The following is a 21,857-nucleotide window of genomic DNA, read 5'->3' as shown; positions in this document are numbered from 1 at the left end:
GAGTTCAAAAGTCTCTCGAGCAGAGGTTAAGGGCACCGACTTCTGTAAAAGCATGGCTTTCATTCTGTTCTTTGCCAGACACTTAAAAAAATGTCACAGGTACACCAACGTATCTGTATCTGCAGCTAACTGAAAGGGAAGGGAGGAAAGTCTATCACCCCATTCTCCCATTTTAACAAGTATGTATCCAAAGGATCCATTCTCAGACATGGACTGTGTCGGATATGAAATGTACAACATTTTAAAGCAGTTGTGCTGGCAATGGATATAGGCTAGTTTTCAACAGTTGAGATGAAATTTCTAATTTGCTAGGCATATCAGCCAGGAAGACCCATTTTAAATGTTAATTACTGCAATCTTCCCAACTTTCATTTGGCTGCTAAATAGTTTCACATCAGTCCACACTTTATTGTCTGTACAGTCTGATAAAATAGGCTTTGTTGATCCACATACTTGGGATTTTCTCTTCCAAAAAATGTCTGTTTGTAACGGACTGAAGTGGTGCATGTTCTCTAGTGTTCAATAGGAATTCTGCATCATTTCAAAATAAAATGTTTTCCTTGTGTAACCAAGTTTGTAGCTGGCCAAGAGGATTTGCAAGATTAATAAATATTGAGACTTGCACGTAACAGGCTATAGGTTAAAACCAATATTTTTTTAGAAAACGCTGCCTCAGAAATAATGATCAATGTGGTAGACACCTTTAGCTTTGTAGCACCTTTTATGATGATTTCTTTTATTGAGAACCAGGTATGAACAAATATGAAATAAACAAGCTGTCTGCTCATCTTGCTCCATTCCCCCATCTTCCACGTAAACAATGTGTATGGCCTGATATGGGTCAGGAACGGGACCCTCTGAGCTCATTTACTCACTAGTTTATAAGGTGGGCTGTAATTTTTTGGTGAAGGGCAGATTATTGGAGAAGGAGATTACATTGGTGTGCGTATAAGCACCTAACCAGAAGCAACTGGCTTTCTTCCTCTCGTTATCAGCACCACTGGGTCAAATGCTGGGTGGAGAATTGTTACTAGGAGGGAATTTTAACTATTCATCAGGTTGATGACTCAGTGTATGTATCACGTGAATCTTTTGTAGTTCTTTCTGTGAAAGAACTACTTGTTCCCAAAGCTTTTTATGCTTTAATGTGGCACCTGTCTCATCTTTGAAGCCGTTTTGAACCCAGTTCTGCACGTATTTATTGTAAGATTGTACGCAGTAATGCGAATCGCACACTATTAGTGTGGGGAATTCGCGATCGGCATTTTCAAGCGCCATCTTTAAAGATCTTATTTCAGCTCGCTGAGCTGTACAGTTTGAGTGATTCAGTTTTATTGACCATTGGTCTGAATTTACCTAAGCGCCAGCGACCTTTAACAATCGCGCATGCTGCATTGTAAATTTGTTTTTCCACAACGTAGTGTTGTGCAAATCTGTCCGTGTAGATTACACAGGTGTACTGTTCGAGAGTCAGAATTTCGATTGGCAGAGGATATTCATGTTCGTATTCCAGATCTGCTAGTTTTTTCATTTTTGGACAAATGCGTGTTTCACGTCTGTTGTAGCAAGAGAATTTTCCCATTGTATCCATTTAGGATCTAAAGCTTTACCATTTGGAATGTGTGGTCTTGTTACTGCCTCAAGTGCTGATACTGCTGTTAAAACAGATAAGTTGTGTATTGCATCTAAATGCCAATGAACATACAATTAAAATGTTTAAAAAAAAATAAAACAATGTGCACTTGCCGGCAGGTGCCCATGCAGATTGGGGGCAAATACATCCTGGTGCACTGATTCGGCATATTACAGATACACGTTTGCAAGGGGCAACATCTCTACTGCAACTGGCGAGCTGGGGTTTTAAGGCCTACAGACCCTGCAGTACAGTTTTAAAACAGGATGGTGAAACTTTTTCAACATGCTTATCCTTAACTGAAATGATTTTGATGCTACATAATTACACCTAAAGGAAACAAACACCAATTATTTTCAGGTACTCTTATTTTTGGGTAGATTCGGCAAGAGCAGGCTATATTGGGCTATTGCTGGCTGTACTGGGCTATTGCTGGCTGTCAAAGATGAGTTATCTACCTACAGAAATCACACCAAACACACAGCAAATGTTAGTCAAGCAATATCAAAAGGTACACAATCAATACATAATGTATTTGTGACACATGGAGTAACTGTGTGATTATCTGTCAAGGCAATTATTGTCAGCGTATTTAGAAATCATGAATCTGCATAGGCCCTGTAACCAGAGTTCGCTGCTGTTCTAATTTATCACGCAAGACAAAAAAGTAAAGTTGTAGAGTTAGTTATTGTCCTTCTAATTCCTTCCGATCTGATTCACTGATGCAGGATACGGAGGGGGCCTGTGGCAGGAGTCTGAACTTCTGCAGAGCCAACTCTACGTGTCCTTTTGCTCTCTTCCCTGACAGATGCAATGTACACTTCAGACTGAGCCGGTGAGGAGTGTGCCAGAGGGCTTACTCACCAGTAACTCCCGGCCACAATTTACCTTTTGCTTGACCATGCATTAGAAGTTGAGGCTCGGCTAAGAAGGGAGACGACTACCATGAGCATTTTGGAGGAGACGTGAGCACTGAGCCAGCCGAGGACGCAAAAAGGACTGAAAAAACGGTGGTGCGCATTTTATGTATCATTTTGATTTAACCAGAGACTTTTGCAACAAAAGTGGAAACAGAAACGTACTCTGAAAGTCGGTTACTGTGGTGTTTCGATTCCACTCCTTCCCGTTAGCTGAAAGATAGGCTACAATTACACCACAGCTGGAGAGAGGAGGTCATCTTCCACGGTGGAGCTCAAAAATTCGAAATGGAAGGTAAGGCAGGACAAAAGGGGGAAGCCGGCTGCATTGTTTGACTTCTATAGTTTTAAAATCAGGGGAAACTTTTTTTTTTTACCCTACGCTAGCAATCTCCAAAGAAAGTCAGATGAATGAAAATGAGCGTATATAGCTCTTAAAATCTGTTTTGCGGCGTCGTTGTGCTGCGTAGAAGGCATTGCAATTGATTCATTTAAAAACAATAATAACATTAGAAGGATAAGTTGACCCTGCTGTGCTGCAAGCCTGCACATAGTTGTCATAACACGTTGAGCAGTCCTGATCAAGAATGCGGTCTGCAGTCAACACCACATCTAGGGACATGGCAAGAAATAACCTTACTTTTGTCAGGCAGCACGTAGATGAGTTGGTTTAGCTCTGGTTTCGATATCCGGTCAATAGCTACAAAAGTGTTTTTATTTTCTCTTTTACGGAGTGTATAAAGTATAAACTGCCTGGCACTCCAATAAAATGAGATCTTTATTCAATGTATTAATTACTAACTTCTAGTTTACAATGAATTATATACTGGTAATCCACTCCACTTTTTATATCTTGGCACAATACGAAGTAAACAGTGGGGTGGTCCATTGTGGAGTGCACTGAAGATCAGAATGCTCGGCATTTGCTTTTTTCAACAAACATATTACTTGTGCTCTTGTCAATGTTTCCAGATACTGGCAGCATGTGCCCACCTGTGTGCATGCACCCCAGTTCCTGCATGGTATGGACTTTACAGTTCATGCCGCGCAGGAACGGTTTTTGGTGTGCTCATGGTGTTGCCCATTTTCTGCGGCACCGCCGCAGAAACGTTAAAAAAAAAAAAAAAGAATTTAAAAACGGCCAGACATGAGAAACCCTTGTAATCTGGCAGGCGGCCCGACCGCGGGTTTGGCAGTGTAACACTATTAGGAGGTACACTGATGTGCTTGATTTTCTATTTTACACATTTGTTGCAAGAGGGCCATTAAGAGGATGATGCGCACACTGAAGCAGACAACAATCATAAATATGTCAATGTGATGATAAAGATTACTATTTCCACTTCCTTTGGGACGGTTTGGCAGGACTAGTAAATAAAAACTATCAAAGGATTTTGCACATAGGTTTCATTTCCACACACTTAAAGTGGCATTCAAATAGAACCAGGAACAATCTTAACCCCTTGGCCGTGGCGGTAATTCCGCCGCGGCTTGGGGGGGGAGGAGAGGGGCCGCGCGTCGCACCGCCATGCTGGTGATGGAACCACTCCGTCACCAGCCACGGGTGGGCTGTGCTAATGACGGAGTCGTTCCGTCACGGCCCTGCCCGCCCATTAGAACGCGCCGGGCCGTGACGGAACCACTCGGTCATTAGCACAGGCCACCCCGTGGCTGGTGACGGAGTGGTTCCGTCACCAGCATGGAAGGGGTTAAATTGTTTAAGTAAGGTTTAATTAATTTTATTTATGCCCTCAAAATCTCATTACACTCTGAATACAAAATGGTATGAAATTTCTTTCACACGTCAAAATGTGCAAAATTGGATTCGCTTCTCCAGTACAGGAGGAAAACAAGCATTGGCAATCAGGTTGTGGCCTTACCGCCAGAGCTGCCGACTTTGGAGCTGGGGAATCAGGTTCGAGCCTCAGTGTCTGTTCAGCTTCCGGTGATTCTGGGGAAATCACTATCTCCCTGTGCCTACAAAGATGAATGTGTCCTTGTGTAACGGAACTGATGCTCATGTAAAGCACTCCAATACCTTAGGGTTCAGTTTGCGCTATATATATATTTGCAAAAAAAGAAAGCAAATGGGCCTTGCCAATGCGAGTTCCAGTGGCTTTGTCAGTGTTTTTTTAGCCATGTTGAACATTAGCCCAAGTGTGCGTTGCATGGCTGAAAGTATTTTAAAAAGTGCAATGATGTGGTCAACGCTGGGCGCATCACAGTGCTTTCATTTTTTTTTCTTACACTTTCAACCGTACTGCACAGCATTTATGTAGCTGTACAACATGGCTTAAAAAACATTGAAAAAACAAATAGCAGAGTTATTTGGCTATGTCAATGTTTTCTTTGACATGTGGTACAGCTGTACACCATGGTTGAAAGTAAAAACAAAAAATTGTAGCCAGTATTTACCCCATCATTGTATTTGTGATTTTATAGTGCTTACTAACCCTAACAATGCATTGAAGTGCTTTTCCGCGATTAGAACGCTAATCCAGAACCCACAGATGGGTCAGTGGTGGATTAGTAGAGGGGAATATACATTTTTATTGGGAGTGGTTGGATTGGTAGACAGGTGAGTCTGTTAGTTGGATTAATAGACTAAAGGATGGCTAAAGAAGGGCGGCGTTTAGAAAGAATGATTTGGGAGTTCATAGTAGTAGCAGAGGTTTGGGAAGAGTCATGGTGGTAGGGGATATTTTGGAAGATGAATAAGATGAGTCAGTGTGGTGGTCTGGTGAGGTTTGCTGATATTAGTTAACTTTGCTGTGATTGGAAAATATATAAATATGTAGATACATAAGCACAGATAAGAGGTATACATACATAAAGATTTTAACATGCAATGCATATGGAAAATCATTTGGAGATATAAAACTGTACTAGAAAAATTATCTTTTGTACATGCATGGATAAAGGTTTACAAACTCAAACTTTCCATTTTTGCTGTAAATTAAGTTTTTTCTTAAATGTATATTTGTCCCCTCATATTTCAATAGTGAAGCACTCAGATACAATTGCTATAATCATATTTACACATGACAGATGTGTTATGATGGGAAAATAAACCAATAGGCTTACACATCACCTTATACGTTATTGATGTATTGATCTACTCATATAGGGATATGGTGATAAAAGTATACATTTATGTAAATATATATATTTTTTTATTTCTCGAATTTAAAAAAAAGATTTTTTTTTCATTACCCTAGTAAGTATAAAAATAGAGAGTGATACTCATATTGTTGTAGTCTTTTCCCATAAATTAATTAGCGTTTATTTTTATGTTTTTATTCTTTTTTAAGTAACAAGTTTATTGAATAGATAACATTTACACACACTAACTGTATAATCATGTTTGAATTTTGTGATATGAGTGATCATACTCAATACAGACCCATAATCATGATGTCAAATACTTGTTATTTATATAATGATTGATATACATTGTGAGCAAAAATATAAGAAGTGTATAATTTTAAGCTCAAGTAATATATACACTAGGACATTTGTTAATTATAAGAAAGTATGTATACTTTTTATTCATATGTAATATGGACATTTGTACAAAGAAATGCACATATTTGAATAAATTCAATCAATGTGTACATGTTTACAAACCCGTACATGCACCATTGGTCTCTTGTACATACTATCGCTGTACATTTGTATTTTAAATATGATGTTTATGTAGAAACGAGACAGCTCTTGAGTAATCTTCTGAAAATAAGATGGTTAACTGTGGGTCTTCTGTTTGGGGGTAATGAATTCTATAGTTTGACTGACCGAACGGAAAAAGATGTCCATAGCACTTTAAAAAAAAACTTTTAGACATGCTGCACAACAGCTGCGCTGCTGTACAACATAGCTAAAAAAACATCGGCACATCCAATACATCTTGGATAAGCAAGACCTGTTGGCTTTGCCAATGCTAGTTTTTCTTTTTTTAAACATTGCTTTCTAATTCAGTCTGACTTATCAGACAATTAATGCTGGGGCCATGGTATTGTGCTTAAAAAAGGCTGGAGAGACCATGGCACTAGCCAGAGGAAGAATCATTTAAGCAAAGGCTCTGGCTTCAGACCAGGTTAGTGCTGTCAGAGGGCATAATGATGATGCCAGCTCCGAGGTAAAGACTGTTGCAGTGATTGGGAGCAAAGAGTTGAGCGAGTGAACAGTGGAGCCCTCCTTGAATGTTGCATGCCATCTAGGCAGGTCAAGGAGCGTCGGAAAGCAGCCAGGAAGTCAAATGGAGAAGGAGTGGGTGAGAAGGGATAGAAGCATGTGGCACTACGGCCAGATCTGCAGACATCGGAACTGGGGAACCAGGTTCGATTCTTGGCATCGGCACCATATCCTGCGATACTGGGCAAATCACTAAAAATGAGAAAAAAATAAATTAATGTGTAATGTAACTGGTGTTCCTGGGCAAATAATGTAGAATTAAAATTAATTAATGTTAACTTTTGTACTGTTATGGGTGCTCATGTAAAGCGCTTCAATACCGTCTGGTCGTGGTCACGCTATACAATAAAAATGGCAAAAAAGAAGAAATAGGATATCATCAAAAGGAAGAACCGCAAGTTCAGACGCGACCAACTAGACTACCAGTTTGGTAGAGTGTACACATTCGCAAAAAGGTACGACACCAAACCACAGGACACTACAACCCCTGATGGCAGTGAACAACAATCTGGAGCTTCGTCAGGTTCAGAAATTTAATCACCGGCAGCAGCGCCGGAAGGAGACAACTCACGATGCAAGGTGAATTTTTTCAAGGAGGTGCTGCATTACAGACTAGGTATCAGAACCACAAATACTACAACACCGGCAGGTTCCCCATAATACGGATGACAACAGACCCCCAACAATAGGCGTGACTACCAGGTCCAGAAAAAAGGCACTGGAAAGAAGAACCTAACCCCAGAAAATCTGGTTAAGAAGTGGTCTTGTATTCAACTATCCAACCAAGAAACAAATATTCTCAATAAAGGACTTTCATTTTGCTCAACTGCGTCCTGGAACCTAACAAGAACACAAATTGACCTGTTCAAATTTACACGCAAACTCAAACTGAAAGTATTCTATGCCGATCACACCAGGAGACAAGAACACCATCCGGAAACCATCTCATCAGCACTATCCATTCAAGACCTGGAACATGTTGATCTTCTAACCCATCTCAGTGTTGAATACGACAACTCTGACACACTTACCAGAACCAGATCTGAACTAGATATCGAAACTAACATCTCTATAGATACTGCCCTTACCAAAAAATCAACCTTCACTCCACAACTACCTGCAGGCAATTGCATTGATGTCTCCCACCATATATGACCTGGACCAAGAATACAACAAATACCAAAGAAAATCCAAGTATCTACCCTACAACATTACACTTGAAGAGAGAACAGCAATCAAAAGGCTAAACAACAGGAAGGATCTCATCTTAAAAGAAGCGGACAAGGGAGGAAACTCTAACACTACATATAGATGACTACATTCTGGAAGCCAATCGACAACTAGGGAACGGATACATGCTATGAACTCCTAACACGTGATCCAACACAGGTTATCCTAAAACCGATCAAAGCTAAGATTGACAAATGGTACACTTTGGGACTCATAATTGCAAACTGAAAACACCTTTCTGTACTTACCACACCCCACCATTTCAACCATTTATCTTCTTCCCAAAATACACAAAGGGACATACCCACCACCCGGAAGACCAATCATACCAGGGATCAATTCAGCTTGTTCCAGGATAAGAGAATACATTGACAAAAAACTACAAGTACTAATGAGGGACATCCCATCAGTCATCCAGGACACGAAAGATATCCTCCTAAAACTACAAGACATTACTTGGGAACCGGATTTTACACTTGTGTGCATTGATATCGTCAGTCTTTACACCTCTATCGAATACCATGATGGTATCACAGCAACCCAACGATCACTCTGGACACAATCAGCTAACCTTCTGGAAACCAACAAAATGATTCTAGAAATGCTGGAGTTCTGCCTAGAGAACAATATATTCAGCTTTAATGGTAAAATATACAGGCAGAAACGTGGTACGGCCATGGGGGCCAAATATGCGCCGCCGTACACATGTATCTTCATGAGCCATGTGGAAAAATTCTGGCTGTGGGATCAAGACTTTGCGGAGTTCACCTCTCACATAATATTATGGCGACGATACATTGATGACATCCTCTGTATCTGGCAAGGTGATGTCAAACTACTCCATAGATTCTTGTAACGCTTGGACAAAACTCCCTGGGGGATAAAGACCACACACACCCACTCCAAAAATGAGATTAATTTTCTGGATGTCACACTCTATGTCAAAGATAATACTCTACATAGTAAACTCTTCAGAAAAGAAACAGTGGCTAACTCCAAATTAAGAGCAGACAGTTGCCATCCACGCCACAATGTGAGAAACATCCCAAAAGGGGAATTCCTGAGAACACGCAGAAACTGCAGTGAAGACGAAGTCTTCAAGGAAAAAGACAAGAGATCATAACGATGCGGAGTCAAAGGGGATACAACCGCAACACACTTACCAACACCCTTGCCTCAGTAACTCTAATGGAAAGGAAACAAATGTTCCAACCTAAACACCAGCGTGAGTGTAACAACATGATACGCTTCATCACCGACTACCATAATGGACACCAGAAGATAAGACAAAGTCTGAAACACCTCTGGCATCTTCTACAACAAACAGTCTAACTGACCACCTAAAAAACTACCCAAAAATGACTTTCAGAAGAGCACCCAATCTGATGAAACTTCTATGCAAATCTGAACTTGAGGACAAAAGGAAACCGGTTACAACATTTCTAGACAGACTACCTGGCTTCCATACCTGTAAAAACTGCAGTATTTGCAAATTGAGCAGAAGTAAAACTACACAGGTACCACTTACAAAAGGAAAACTATTTACCATCAAATAATGGATTGACTGCAACAGCAAATTTACCATCCACGCAATTACCTGCCTCTGTAACCTTCCATACATTGGGAGCACGTTTCGACCACTACGTAACCGCATTCAATAACACTACCGCAATATACACAAGCATGATTGCGGTCACCCACTCACAGAACATTTTCACGAGAAGCACCCACACAAGAAAGACTTCATCTTCTTCGGCCTAGAAATTATCCATCCAGCCAGAAGAGGCAGAGATCGTGAACTTAATCTGAGGAGACGAGAAAGTGAACTCATCCTAAAGTTCAAGACAGTGACCCTGGGACTAAAAGATGCAGAAATGCATGTATGGCTTGGAGACGACTAGACACTATAGGAAATCCAGGATCAAAATAAAGGGAAACATGTATTATGTATTACCACCTTACATATGTATTACTTTACCCAGCTAGCTATCAGTTATTGCCAACCAAGCTACCCACAATTAGCATGATTAGTACTTATTAGTATCTAATGCCATATATAACCCAATCCAGCCAACTGACGGGGAGTGCCTACAACTTACCAAGCTGCCCTGGGATTAGCTCGACCTACCTATGCCTCCAATTCCAGCAAGCTCATGTCACCTACATGCATGATCATGCCAAACCACCCAAAACTAGCATGATACAGTTTACCAATCACCAGTACCCAAACCCCCCAAAAAACACCCATACTCTGTCGAGCAAGTACCAAGACTCATTAATATTCTCCTATCTATAGGTCTGTCCCACCTACATTGCTAGGTAGTAATACTCCCTATAAACCCATCCCATTTTACGATGCTCTGATTAGCACCACTGGATGCTTATATCCTCCTAACAGATTTCAATATATATCCCGGCAATATTATAATAACCAAATATATATAATGAGCAACAACCCCCTTATACCCCGGCAATAATATAATAACCTAATATATATAATGAGCACAAACCCCTAAAAGGGCTCATAGCTTGATCCCCTTCACCTTCTATGCCAAATTAATAGAAACCTATCACTAGTCTCCCGTTTCACTACCACAGCAAAACTCTCCCCAATTGGCAACCCAACAGAATTCCATTTTGACTTTCACCGTACTATTTCACGCTCCATTCCGAAATGGCGCCTTGATTAGCTCCGCATTAGCTGTCACCTATCCGAGGCTTGACCTGGAAACAGTTCATATTCCTTTCCTAAATGGCTGCCATTTACCGGTCACAAACACACGAGACCGACGAACGGAGGCACCAACCCTACGGCAATTATAGTACCTCAATCACAACAGAGAGCAGTGGACAGACACTAATTAAATCAACCCGTACTTGGTCCAGGCTCCACACAAACAAGCAAAATGATGAAAGAAGTGGCATCTGGGATACACTGCCTAATTAAAAGGCAGCAAAAAAGTGTAATGATAATGCCAACGAATGGTAAGTAAATTACGGTCTAAATTCCCCTAGAGGTTTTTTCTTTTCTTTAAGAATAGATTACATGCGCATCCTGCAGGCTCGACCCAACAAAGAAACTAGGATTCTGCAATACAGCCATACGCTGCTACAAGCAAGGTGGAACCGTTGGTTCTGATGTCCATTAAAATTTTGCATTCGCTGATAAGTCCGTAAACTATAAAGTTTTAGTTATTTAGATGCGTTTATGCAATGGACGTAAGGAAAACCTTATGTCCAAGTATTATTTACCACGTAGAGGAACACAGATACAAAGGGTGCCCTAACAGTGACAAGAGGTCAACAGGGTGAGCAGCAGGACCTTGAGGGTGAGACGGAGTGAGGGACAATGGCCTCCAACTTGAGGGAAAGGCAAGCACAGGGCAAGAAGGGGACAGAAAAGAGGATACAGAGTAACTGCTGGTGAGGTGGTGTTGAGTCTGATATCAGCTCTGCTTATGTGGATGTCCCAATGTAAAGAGGTCCAATCTAGAATTAAATAAATGTGACCCCAGTTGTCAAGGAGTGGCCTGTGTGTTGATATGAGGCAACTAAATTGGGCTATTGAAAGTGTGACATCTAGAACTAGACAGCAATATAACACTACTCAATGGTGCATATAGTCTCAAAACTTGAAAGTCAGACATGTCACCCTTTTTAGTACACTTTTGGGCCGGTTTGGTAAAAACATTTGATTTTTTTGGAGGGGTAGCAGTGACTGAAATTTTCAACCGGGCAATTCAAAAGGTAATCAGACCTATTTTAGAGGCTTTCACCTACAGTGATGACATCTTGGTGTTCTGAGCTACCCTCAATAAGCATGCTGACGCCCAAATAAGGACCTCCATAGCCATGAAGGAAGACAACTTCACTTTTAAAAATAGGCAAATGCAAGTTTTTTCAAGGATCATCTGAGGTTCTACAAACACTTCTTTTAGACTAAGGCATGCGGTCATAAACTGAAAAGATCAGAGCACCGAACAACACACAAGCTCACAGCAACATCTGTGAATTTTGATCCTTTTTCGTATTGGTCATATACTGTGCACAATAGGTTAAGGATTATCCAAGATACAGCGCCCCACTGACGAAACAAGGAGAAATCTTTGAATAAACGTCTGGCATTTCAGATGACCAAGGCAAGTCAGTAGGGCTGAAAACATGACCCAATTCAATCCAAAACTCTGCACACACGTTATAGTAGACCTCTACCCAGAATGCCTCAAAACCATTCTGGCTTAACATCAGAAATGAGAGGACCAATGTCCAATCGTGTCACAAGCCAGCAAACACTTACTTTACCAGTGAAAGACCAAACTTACAACCTGAAAAAGAGAGTCCAGCAGCTGTACGGGCATGCAAACACTTATCTATTCATCTGTGGAAAGCTATTCATGATTGTGACGCATCAATAAGCACTACTTTTGATGTTCTGCAATCCCAAAGGCAAGATGCACCCAAGAATCGACATATGGTGATACGGTTAAAAGAAAACACCTATCTCATTGTGCAAAAGCCAGGCAAGGAACACAAACCAGCAAACAACATGTTCCAACACACTCTTAAATCAATAAGATCAAGATAAATCCCATGCGGAGGTGTAATGGAACAAGCGTCACAACCTTATGTTCAATGAAATCCATTGCAATCCTAATAGACCCCACATTCAGAAGAAGTAACCAAACACAGATGAAGACACATTGAAGCTCACACACCTGCTCCTGAAGTAAATCTAACGGAAGTGGCAGCATTCAAGCACGAGTGATGAGAAATCACAGTGTCCTCCTATGGTACCCTCCCTCTGCAAAGCAGAATAGGTATGTCAAAGAGTTTGTGTCAACAAATCAACAATCTGACTCGCAAGAAGCACAAGGACATCATAGCCAGGAAGACAGCCCTAAGGGAATGGATGCAGCACAAGACGTGCTAAAAAAAAAGCCAAAGTCAAGTAATATTGCCACGGATTTCTTAGAAAATTTGAAATTGATTTGTTTGGATCCATGAGGTAAGGGTATTGCATAATGGCCATCATAGATCGAGGTTCTTGCTGGTAACACAACCTGTGTTTCCACCCGCATGCTGACATTGGATGAAATATTTTCAACGTGGGGCATTCCCGAAATAATGAAATCATACAATGTGTCCCCTCCTCCGTTTTCAACGATAATGACTCTACAAAACACCTCAACTTCAAACAATTACGCCACTATGGTCCTAGACAAATTGAATTGCGTAAGAATTTACATAGACAGTGAAGAAAACTGTACAACAATTACAATTGGACAAGGTGCCTGTTCAGCAAGTAATAGACATTACCTTGAAGGCATACCGGAACATCATTCATAGCACCACAGGTAAATGTCCCACGAAACCTATGCTTACATATGACATACACACGATTTCTGAGCTAGACAGTTAAATTCAAAGAAAGCAATCAAACTAAGGATGAAAAGGAATTACGTTGCTTCAAGCACGAGGCAAGATGGAGATCTATGTAAATCTACAACATGTCAAAGAATTAGACTTTAAAGTAGAAGAGTGGGTGCTAGGTAAAGAAGAGCGAATTGGATGCCAGATACAGAAGCCCGCCACTATGAGTAACCACCCAGAAAGAAACCATGGACACCACTGGCAATGAAAAGGTGCAAATAATCACAAACATGTTTCACTTCAAGAAATAGCAACATTCAGTGCTTAATTTGAGCCGGTGAGGCTCACTGGCACTCATTTTTCAGTACCAGGAAAAAGAGATAAACGGACAGAAAGGAGGAAGAGAAATCATTAAAAAACGGTCCCAAAAAGATAAAATTGGAATCTGAAACAGAGATAAAGGGGCAGACGGCATCTGATTTTGGATTAAAGAGGCAAGAGGTGTAATCAAGTTGATGACTGCCTTGGTATTTGGGACACGGAGGGCTTCTGAGCAGAGCTCTGGGCAGCTGCACTTACTCTTTTACAGATTAAGCACGGTCAACAGCCAACTAATCCAAAAATCTCAGCACAAATCGACTTGCACAACCTGACGCCGACAGATGAAGGCACTTCAAACAGAGACAGATGTTCCTACTATCCAGAGACCGGAAACCCAGAAGAACCAACTGTTCTGTTAAGGCGCTCAACAAGTCGATAAAAAACCAATGAGATTCATAGACCAAATTTAGGAAAGACTCTACTCTAAAGACAACAGCTTTCAATTATACCTCGAAAAAGTGAGGCTGTTGTTTGCATTGGGCGGCAGGAGAGAGGATTTCATGCTAACAGGACAACAAGATGGGTACCTGGGCCTCTGAAATAAGAACCTGACCAAGAAAACCACAGGAAGTGAAGGGGTTAGGAAAAGGGAGACATTACTGATGAGGAGCTGCCGACTGAGCTATCAATCCGCACATGTCGATGACCCAATGTAAACAGGGCTAATCAAGCATGAAATAAACATGATCCCACTTGCAATGAGGCTGTACCCAGTGGGACCACTGCAATCTTGCGCCTAGGATTACAAAAATCAGTTCAATATTTAGGTTAGGATTCACCCATGCATGTTGCCATACAACTTTGAGAAGATTTGAAGTGACGGGTTAAAAAATATCAAAAGCATATTTATGTCTCCTTGTAGGTCAAAATAACCTCCAAGCATGTGGTTCCTTCTGTACACTATTAGTCCTTCTGTGACAAGTGCTCTCTGCACACTATGCACCGGACTTCAATTCTTACAAGCAGCCATTGAATATTCCCTCAATTTGACCATGGAAAAAGATGTGCTTGAGTAGACCTCTTTCAAAAATGGAGACTGAGCTACTCGTTCTAAACACAGACTAAAATCCAACAATTAAGAGTTTTGTGACAGGGCTAGTTGCTTTGTGACAGGGCAAGTTGCTCATTTCTATCATGTTGTACGCCTTAGGGTTCCACAAACGTGGGAAAGTTGCAAAGATTATGTCGAAATACACACAACAAAACAAAGGAAGCCGTATTTCACTCAAGCATGTTAATCAAGTTAAACGGGTCACTTCTGCAAACGCTGCATCAGGAAAAATAAATGCCAAACATTGCCAAAGCCAGTAAGTCTTTTGCCGGTTTGTAATGTACTTTTTTGCAAACATACGCAACAAGCAATAAAAGCTTAACATCGATAAAAAGGAACAAGCATTTGCAATGCAATAGGTCTCGCATTAGGAAAGTTTGAGCTATTGGTATTGTAAATTACACATTTTTTATTTATGTGCTTGTTTTGAAAATAGCGAAATTAATAGCTTTATCATTTACAATGCAAATAGTTTTATCTTTCGCAAATGTGACACCTATAACATTTGTAACACAATATGTGTTGTAGCACTGAGTGGTATTTGGAGTGTATGTTGCATTGAGCGTAGTGTAATTATGTGGCATGTAATTATGTGGTACTGAGTGGGATTTGAAGTGTATGTTGCATTGAGTGCTGTGTAATTATGTGGCGTGTAATTATGTGGCACTGAGTGGGATTTGGAGTATGTTGCATTGAGTTTAGTGTAATTATGTGGTGTGTAATTATGTGGCACTGAGTGGGATTTGGAGTATGTTGCATTGAGTTTAGTCTAATTATGTGGTGTGTAATTATGTGGCACTGAGTGGTATTTGAAGTGTATGTTGCATTGAGCGCAGTGTAATTATGTGGCGTGTAATTATGTGGCACTGAGTGGTATTTGGAGTGTATGTTGCATTGAGTGCAGTGTAATTATGTGGCGTGTAATTATGTGGCACTGAGTGGGATTTGGAGTGTATGTTGCATTGAATGCAGTGTAATTATGTGGCGTGCAATTATGTGGCACTAAGTGGTATTTGGAGTGTATGTTGCATTGAGTGCAGTGTAATTATGTGGATTGTAATTATGTGGCACTGAGTGGGATTTGGAGTGTATGCTGCATTGAGTGCTGTGTAATTATGTGGGGTGTAATTATGTGGCACTGAGTGGGATTTGGAGTGTATGTTGCATTGTGCGCAGTGTAATTATGTGGAGTGTAATTATGTGGTCCCCCCAAAACAGTATCCATAGCGATGTAATTCTCTTCCCAATGAATATTGCAGTGAAGTCATAAGCAATACATTCGTTAATTTATACATATATGGGAAACTGTAACTTTAAAAAAGAGAGTGCATATATTTTACGCAATAGATATAAATAAACAACTGGTTTTAACATGACAGTTATCACCTATTCATTTAGAAGGATCAACCTACTGTGTGTTTACATAATCAAACTCAATATACAAGGCATATCAAGAAAAAAAAAATTGGGATAAACACAGAGGAGGTGGTAACAGAATGGGTGGTGGAGGGAGAGCCACAGAGAGCTAAAGAAGAGAGCGAGGTATAGAGGAGGGTACAGAGATATAGAAAAGAGCTGAGTGAGGAGGTAAACGAGTGTGGGTGAGGGGGGACCCAAGGATAGACGCAAATAAAGGCAAAAATTGAGGAGGGAATGGTACAAAATGTGGAGGAGTGAGAGGGGAAGGTCCAACGGGAGATGAAGGAAGTGGGGACGGTAAGTGGTCGGGAGGAGTGAGTTAAGAGACAATGGAAACATTATTGAAAGGGGAGGAATGGTAAAAACTGAGGAGAGAAAAAAAGTGAGAGGAGCAAAGAAACAGAGATAACAAAAGACAGGTGCATGTAAAGAAATCAGGAGGGAGCTAAATTGGTTAAGGGGGCAGATGGGAGGAAGAGAAAAGGGGAAGAATGAAAATAAAATGGGAGAGAAAAAATTCGGCTGAATCTACCCCTGAATGCGAGTGTCCAAAAGAGGAGGGAGCCGACGCCTAGACTTGAACCGGTTTCCCAGTTCCAAAGTCGGCAGCTTTTGCCGTTATGCCACATTCTGACTCAAGTAATAGGGCCTGAACACAAACACGAACATTATTGATCAAAATATTCTCTGAAAAGTTGAGTTCTGTTATTTACAGCTCTGCGCTATGTCCGGGTTTAAGAACACGGGAGCTGGAAGACAATTGCCTGTTTCAGACCGACGCCCGTAAGCATCTTCGTTCATGGAGGGGTCGCGAGCTGAGTGGCGGGAGACTAAAGTGCGAGGACGATGACGGCATCTAAAGAGAGGAGGAGCGCCATGTGGGTCGGCGAGGGAGGATGAATGAGCTAAAAATAAAATGCTGTGGGGTTTGAGCGGCACATGACCCGGCCCTGGCATTTCTCCACACACCTGCCCACAGAAGCATTCTGGCCTTTCTAATGTTATTTCTCTGTAATACTGACCAGTTCCTCGCTCGTCAAGTTGCCAGAGCGCAGGGTTCTCAAGCCCTGCCGCCATGTGGCTCTATCCATTTCGGCTCATGAGATGGGGTTGTTAGACCACTCTAACACTATAGTAATTTAAGGCAAACAGACCCTGGAAAATGAAGAATACGAGGCTATTAAAAGAAGCACTGGTAAAGAGAACAGGTCTTGTTTTTATGTGCTAACACATACAGCAGTAGCGCTTTCAAGTGAGGCACACAGCAGGGAGTCCGCAGGAGCGGACAAACGGGGCTGTAGCTGAAGTTTAATTGTAAGGTAGGAGCGGAGGGCTACCACTAAATATCATTAGGCGATAGGCGAGAGATAAATAATGAGGCCGAGCTAAGACGTGATTAACAAAGTCTCAAACTACTGGCGGAAGAAGGCTCGTGGAAGCAATCCGATGGAGGCAAGGGGCAAAAGTAAATAAAAATAAAAAATAGGAAAAGTTGAGTCAGTGCCCTGGCACAGCTCTGCGTCTCCGAGTGTTCATGTGTTTTTGCAGTTTTATATAGCATGAACTCGACGCGATGGTATATGAGCGCTTTTTACACGAGCACAAGTTGCATTACACAAGAACACATCTTTGTTAGCAACGGAGATTAAGTGATTTGCCCAGAATCACAACAGGATGTTGAGCCGACGCCTAGACTCGAACCCTGTTTCCCAGTTCCAAAGTCGGCAGCTTTTGCCGTTATGCCACATTCTGACTCAAGTAATAGGGCCTGAAGACAAACACGAACATTATTGATCAAAATATTCTCTGAAAAGTTGAGTTCTGTTATTTACAGCTCTGCGCTATGTCCGGGTTTAAGAACACGGGAGCTGGAAGACAATTGCCTGTTTCAGACCGACGCCCGTAAACATCTTCGTTCATAGAGGGGGCGCGAGCTGAGTGGCGGGAGACTGAAGTGCGAGGAGGATGACGGCATCTAAAGAGAGGAGGAGCGCCATGCATGTGGGTCAGCCAGGGAGGATGAATGAGATAACAAGAATGTGGCGTAATGCCCAGAGCTGCAAGCGAAAAGCTAGAAAGCCAGGTACAAGTTAGAATGTCAGCTCACTATACTGTGACTGTGGGAGAATTAGTTAATGTTCCTGCGGCTTTAAGAAGGCAATGTGTTCTTGTACTATGCAACTAGCTCTCATGTAAAAGTGGTGCCGAAGGGTGTGAAGGATGGGGGTGGGCGGGGAGCGTAGGGGTGGCTCGGGCTCGGGGCCGAAGTAATGACAAAGGGTGTGAAGGATGGGGGTGGGCGGGGAGCGTAGGGACGGCTCAGAGGCCTGAGGCAGAGCGCACCATATGGAGAGGGAGGGGGGTGGCAGTGGGAGGGTGATTGATGGGCGGGGCAGTGCTGGGGAAGCCTTTGATGTGGCCTGGCGGCCGTGGAAGCCGGGCCTTTGAAGTGAAGCTAAGCTTCACTTCAAAGGTGTCGGAGGAATGCGGGCGGCTGTGCACGCGCTTTTAAGCTCAATGCGCATGCGCATTGAGCTTAAAAGTCACGGGCACTGCAAGGAATCGCCACGATTCCTTGCAAGTTAGATAAAGAGTCGATGAGCCCCTATAGTCTCGCTTGCTCGATGCGCATGCGCATCGACAGGCGAGACCTAAAAATGCTGCTACCTATATGTGACTTGCCAATGTTTCTAAATAAAAAAAACTTTAAAAAACGCGAACACAGGAATGAACGCAGAGATGATCTCCCGCCAGCCACAGACGGGGCTTCTTTTAGGAGAACAACCTAAATGCCGTCATTCTCAATATAAGACAGCCAATGGATGTAGTGACGCTATGCTGTACGCTGTGGTGGAAGTTAACACATGGAACTGACCAATGGACATAGAGGACTGACCGAAAGCCTCTGTATGTATGTATATATACAAGTATTTTTATTATGATTCTATTGAAAAGCTGGTTCTAAACCAGGGTCAAATATGCACCCTTATAAGTGTTAATATGCACCAATTGCTGCTAAGTGGCCCCCTACTCATGGGTCAACAACGCAGCCTGCCACTCTTTGCTTTATAGCCAACAGCAGTGTGCATACTGAGCCTTCAAGGCCCACACTTAAGAAAAAAAATCATTATCAGTAAGTTAATGGCGTTTGCAATAAAAGGCCAGATGGACTTAGGGTGGCACATGTCAAAAGATGCCTATGGGTTTGATAAAGTATACACAAAGTCTCGACCAAGTACCCGATAGGTATCTTATGCGATACAGTAAGGTACATGGTCATATCACACATCAAAGATGTACGACTGCTGCAGAAAATAAAGGTTATGACTCTAGAAATGTAGGCCTCACATTTCGTAATTCTAATGCTAACACTATATTATTAGCATGTTCTGTCATTAGGTAAAGTATGTTATGATTTGCCATACTGCTGCGGCAAACCCTCTTATTTATGGGGTACTGTGCTCTGGACCATCTCCAAGATAAGGCAGTCTAACTGTCAGGTAGGGCAATAGATCCAAACGAAACAAGCATTGACAGTCCAGAATATATCTTTATTTAGACCATAGTCCAATAAACAAGCATTGACAGCGCTAATACAACTGACTTTTAATGTGCACACACACAAACACAACTGTGCACAAACCTGCAAGCTATTTGTTCCATGCCTCTGAGCAACCTATCTTTTTCTTGTCCTTAAGCTAGTATCCTTTTTTTCCTTCAAGCTAGCTCAGGTGCATAGTACCAGACCCGCAGACATGGGTAATAAAAAGACTGGCCGACAAGCATGGAAACAAGGCGGCAAACCTGGACAAGTATCTGTAAACCAGATGGAACGTACGGCTGACCTGCAGCATAACGGGGATCCATACATGTATAGAATTGTCCCAATGCATTTATTAATTGTTCAATCGGGTTCCAAGCATATCAAACCTTTCCAATCCACTGTGCACTACCTAGTACACTTATGCCTCACCCCTCCACCTCCCTATTAATGACTTTCCTACGCCATCTATTTTTTGTTTTCTGTTTAAGTTAATAACATGCTCATGGAAGTGGTAATTTAAATATATCACATAAATCCTGTAGGCCATTGCACCTCACAGAACTAAAGATGTGGCCTGAAGGTTTTCCAGCAATTAGGAGTTTTAGTAGCAAATGCGTTTTAGACATATATTGGCGTGTCCTCTTGCTGTTCTAAGGTATCCCAGGGAGTAGCCTCAGAGATCCCAGGGAGTAGCCCCAGTGATGTACTGAGTCTAAGGGCTAACACAATGTGATAACAATACTGTTACAAATGAAGATAAAGCGTAGGTAGTTTCAGAAGTCTTCATTATTTGTCTTCACACCATCACAGGTTCCAGTCAGCTGTAGAATGTTCAACAACAGAGGTAGAGCACTACCAACTGGGCCAAGGGAAAAGGGTGGCGGAATGGACCATATGAGGAATTTAAGATTATAACACACCTTCTTACTTAGGGTAAGAGGGGAAAGACAGCGGATAGAGGGAGAGAGAAGAACAAGAGGCCAAGGAGAAGGAAGACAGGTGTAGAGGGAGAACCGTAGGCAAGACAGCATGGAACAGAGGCAAAAACAGCAAACCAATAAGTCACTTTACACATTGGTCCCTAACCCACACAGGTGTAGATTTGTTCTGAGATCTCCTGGGACTGAAGGTCTACGACCCACTTTCTTGATTCAAACTGACAACAACATCACCCCCTTGTTTGTAAGAAATAATTTTGTCCATGCTCCAGGTTTGTCCATTTTCTAAATGGACCACGTTTCTGCCCACCCTGGCTATCTTGAATGACTCATATCTTGGAGTACTACCCGATTGCCATTGGTGGGGAGAAATGTTCTCATGTTTCTGACCTAGTTTCAGAATGTCAAGGATTCGGCGATCTGAGGAAATATCATAGTGGAACTTTTGTAAAAAAACAAAAAACTTTACAACCCCCCCCCCCCCTTCTCAAATTGCCTACCAGTCTCAAAATAACAAATATAAAAACACAACTTGGTTCCTCTACAAATGTCATGTGGAGGCAGCTCAGCAGGTGCCTGAACATCCAAGCTTTCTCTAGCAGTTGATCTCGTGGCTCCATTTCCCCTTGGCTCAAGACACCCTGCCCAGCATCCCCCCTCAAGGCACACATTCACCTGATAACTCTTCCATCCCGCCACTCATTTTCCCACCACTTCTCACTTGGCAGTGGTATGCCTGGTCCCCTCCACCACCCCCCTGTCCTGTGAACGTGTTCTTCTGCTCCGAACCCCTGTGACACCTGTTTTTCTTTTTCCTGCCCCGTCGCATCAGTTATCAATGAACTCTTGCCCCAGCAGCCCATGATCTCCTTTGATCCTCCCACTCCATCCGTGCCGCTGAATGTTCTTCATGCATCATTAGTAGTGTGCAAAACATGGTGCTGGGGGGAGCTACTTAATTAAACCCTTCCACCCTCCTGCCATATTAAATTAAGATGAGAAGAGGGTCGGGGGCACTGAAGTAAAAGTTCCCTCTTATAACGTGCATTTCAAGTGAAATGTCAGGGAGGTAGCAGAAAGAGGACAGCTTCTAAATTTAAATGTTCACTCTTTTGCACCACAAGTTCTCCTTCCCAGCTCCGTCCATCTGTACTCTGCTGGCTTGCTGTCTATGCACCTGGCT

General features: G+C 42.1%; 1 protein-coding gene across 12 annotated transcripts in view; it reads right to left on the bottom strand.

Annotated features, from left to right (window-relative positions):
• Positions 1-21,857, bottom strand: part of PLEKHA5 (pleckstrin homology domain containing A5) — a 1,381,245-nt gene that overhangs the window by 1,162,576 nt on the left and 196,812 nt on the right. The window contains exon 4 of one of the 12 annotated variants that reach the window (XM_078674046.1): positions 6,203-6,933. The exons of the other annotated variants lie outside the window; for them this stretch is intronic. Within the exon in view, the coding sequence (XP_078530172.1) occupies positions 6,654-6,933 (280 nt within the window). The 3' untranslated portion in view covers positions 6,203-6,653. Of the gene's footprint in view, positions 1-6,202; positions 6,934-21,857 lie in introns of those variants that run through there. 12 annotated transcript variants of the gene reach the window in all.

Source organism: Lissotriton helveticus, chromosome 1_1 (assembly GCF_964261635.1).
Source record: "Lissotriton helveticus chromosome 1_1, aLisHel1.1, whole genome shotgun sequence".
Classification (NCBI taxonomy): domain Eukaryota; kingdom Metazoa; phylum Chordata; class Amphibia; order Caudata; family Salamandridae; genus Lissotriton; species Lissotriton helveticus.
Note: the sequence above shows the minus strand (reverse complement) of the source record. Positions and strands in the feature narration are given on the sequence as shown.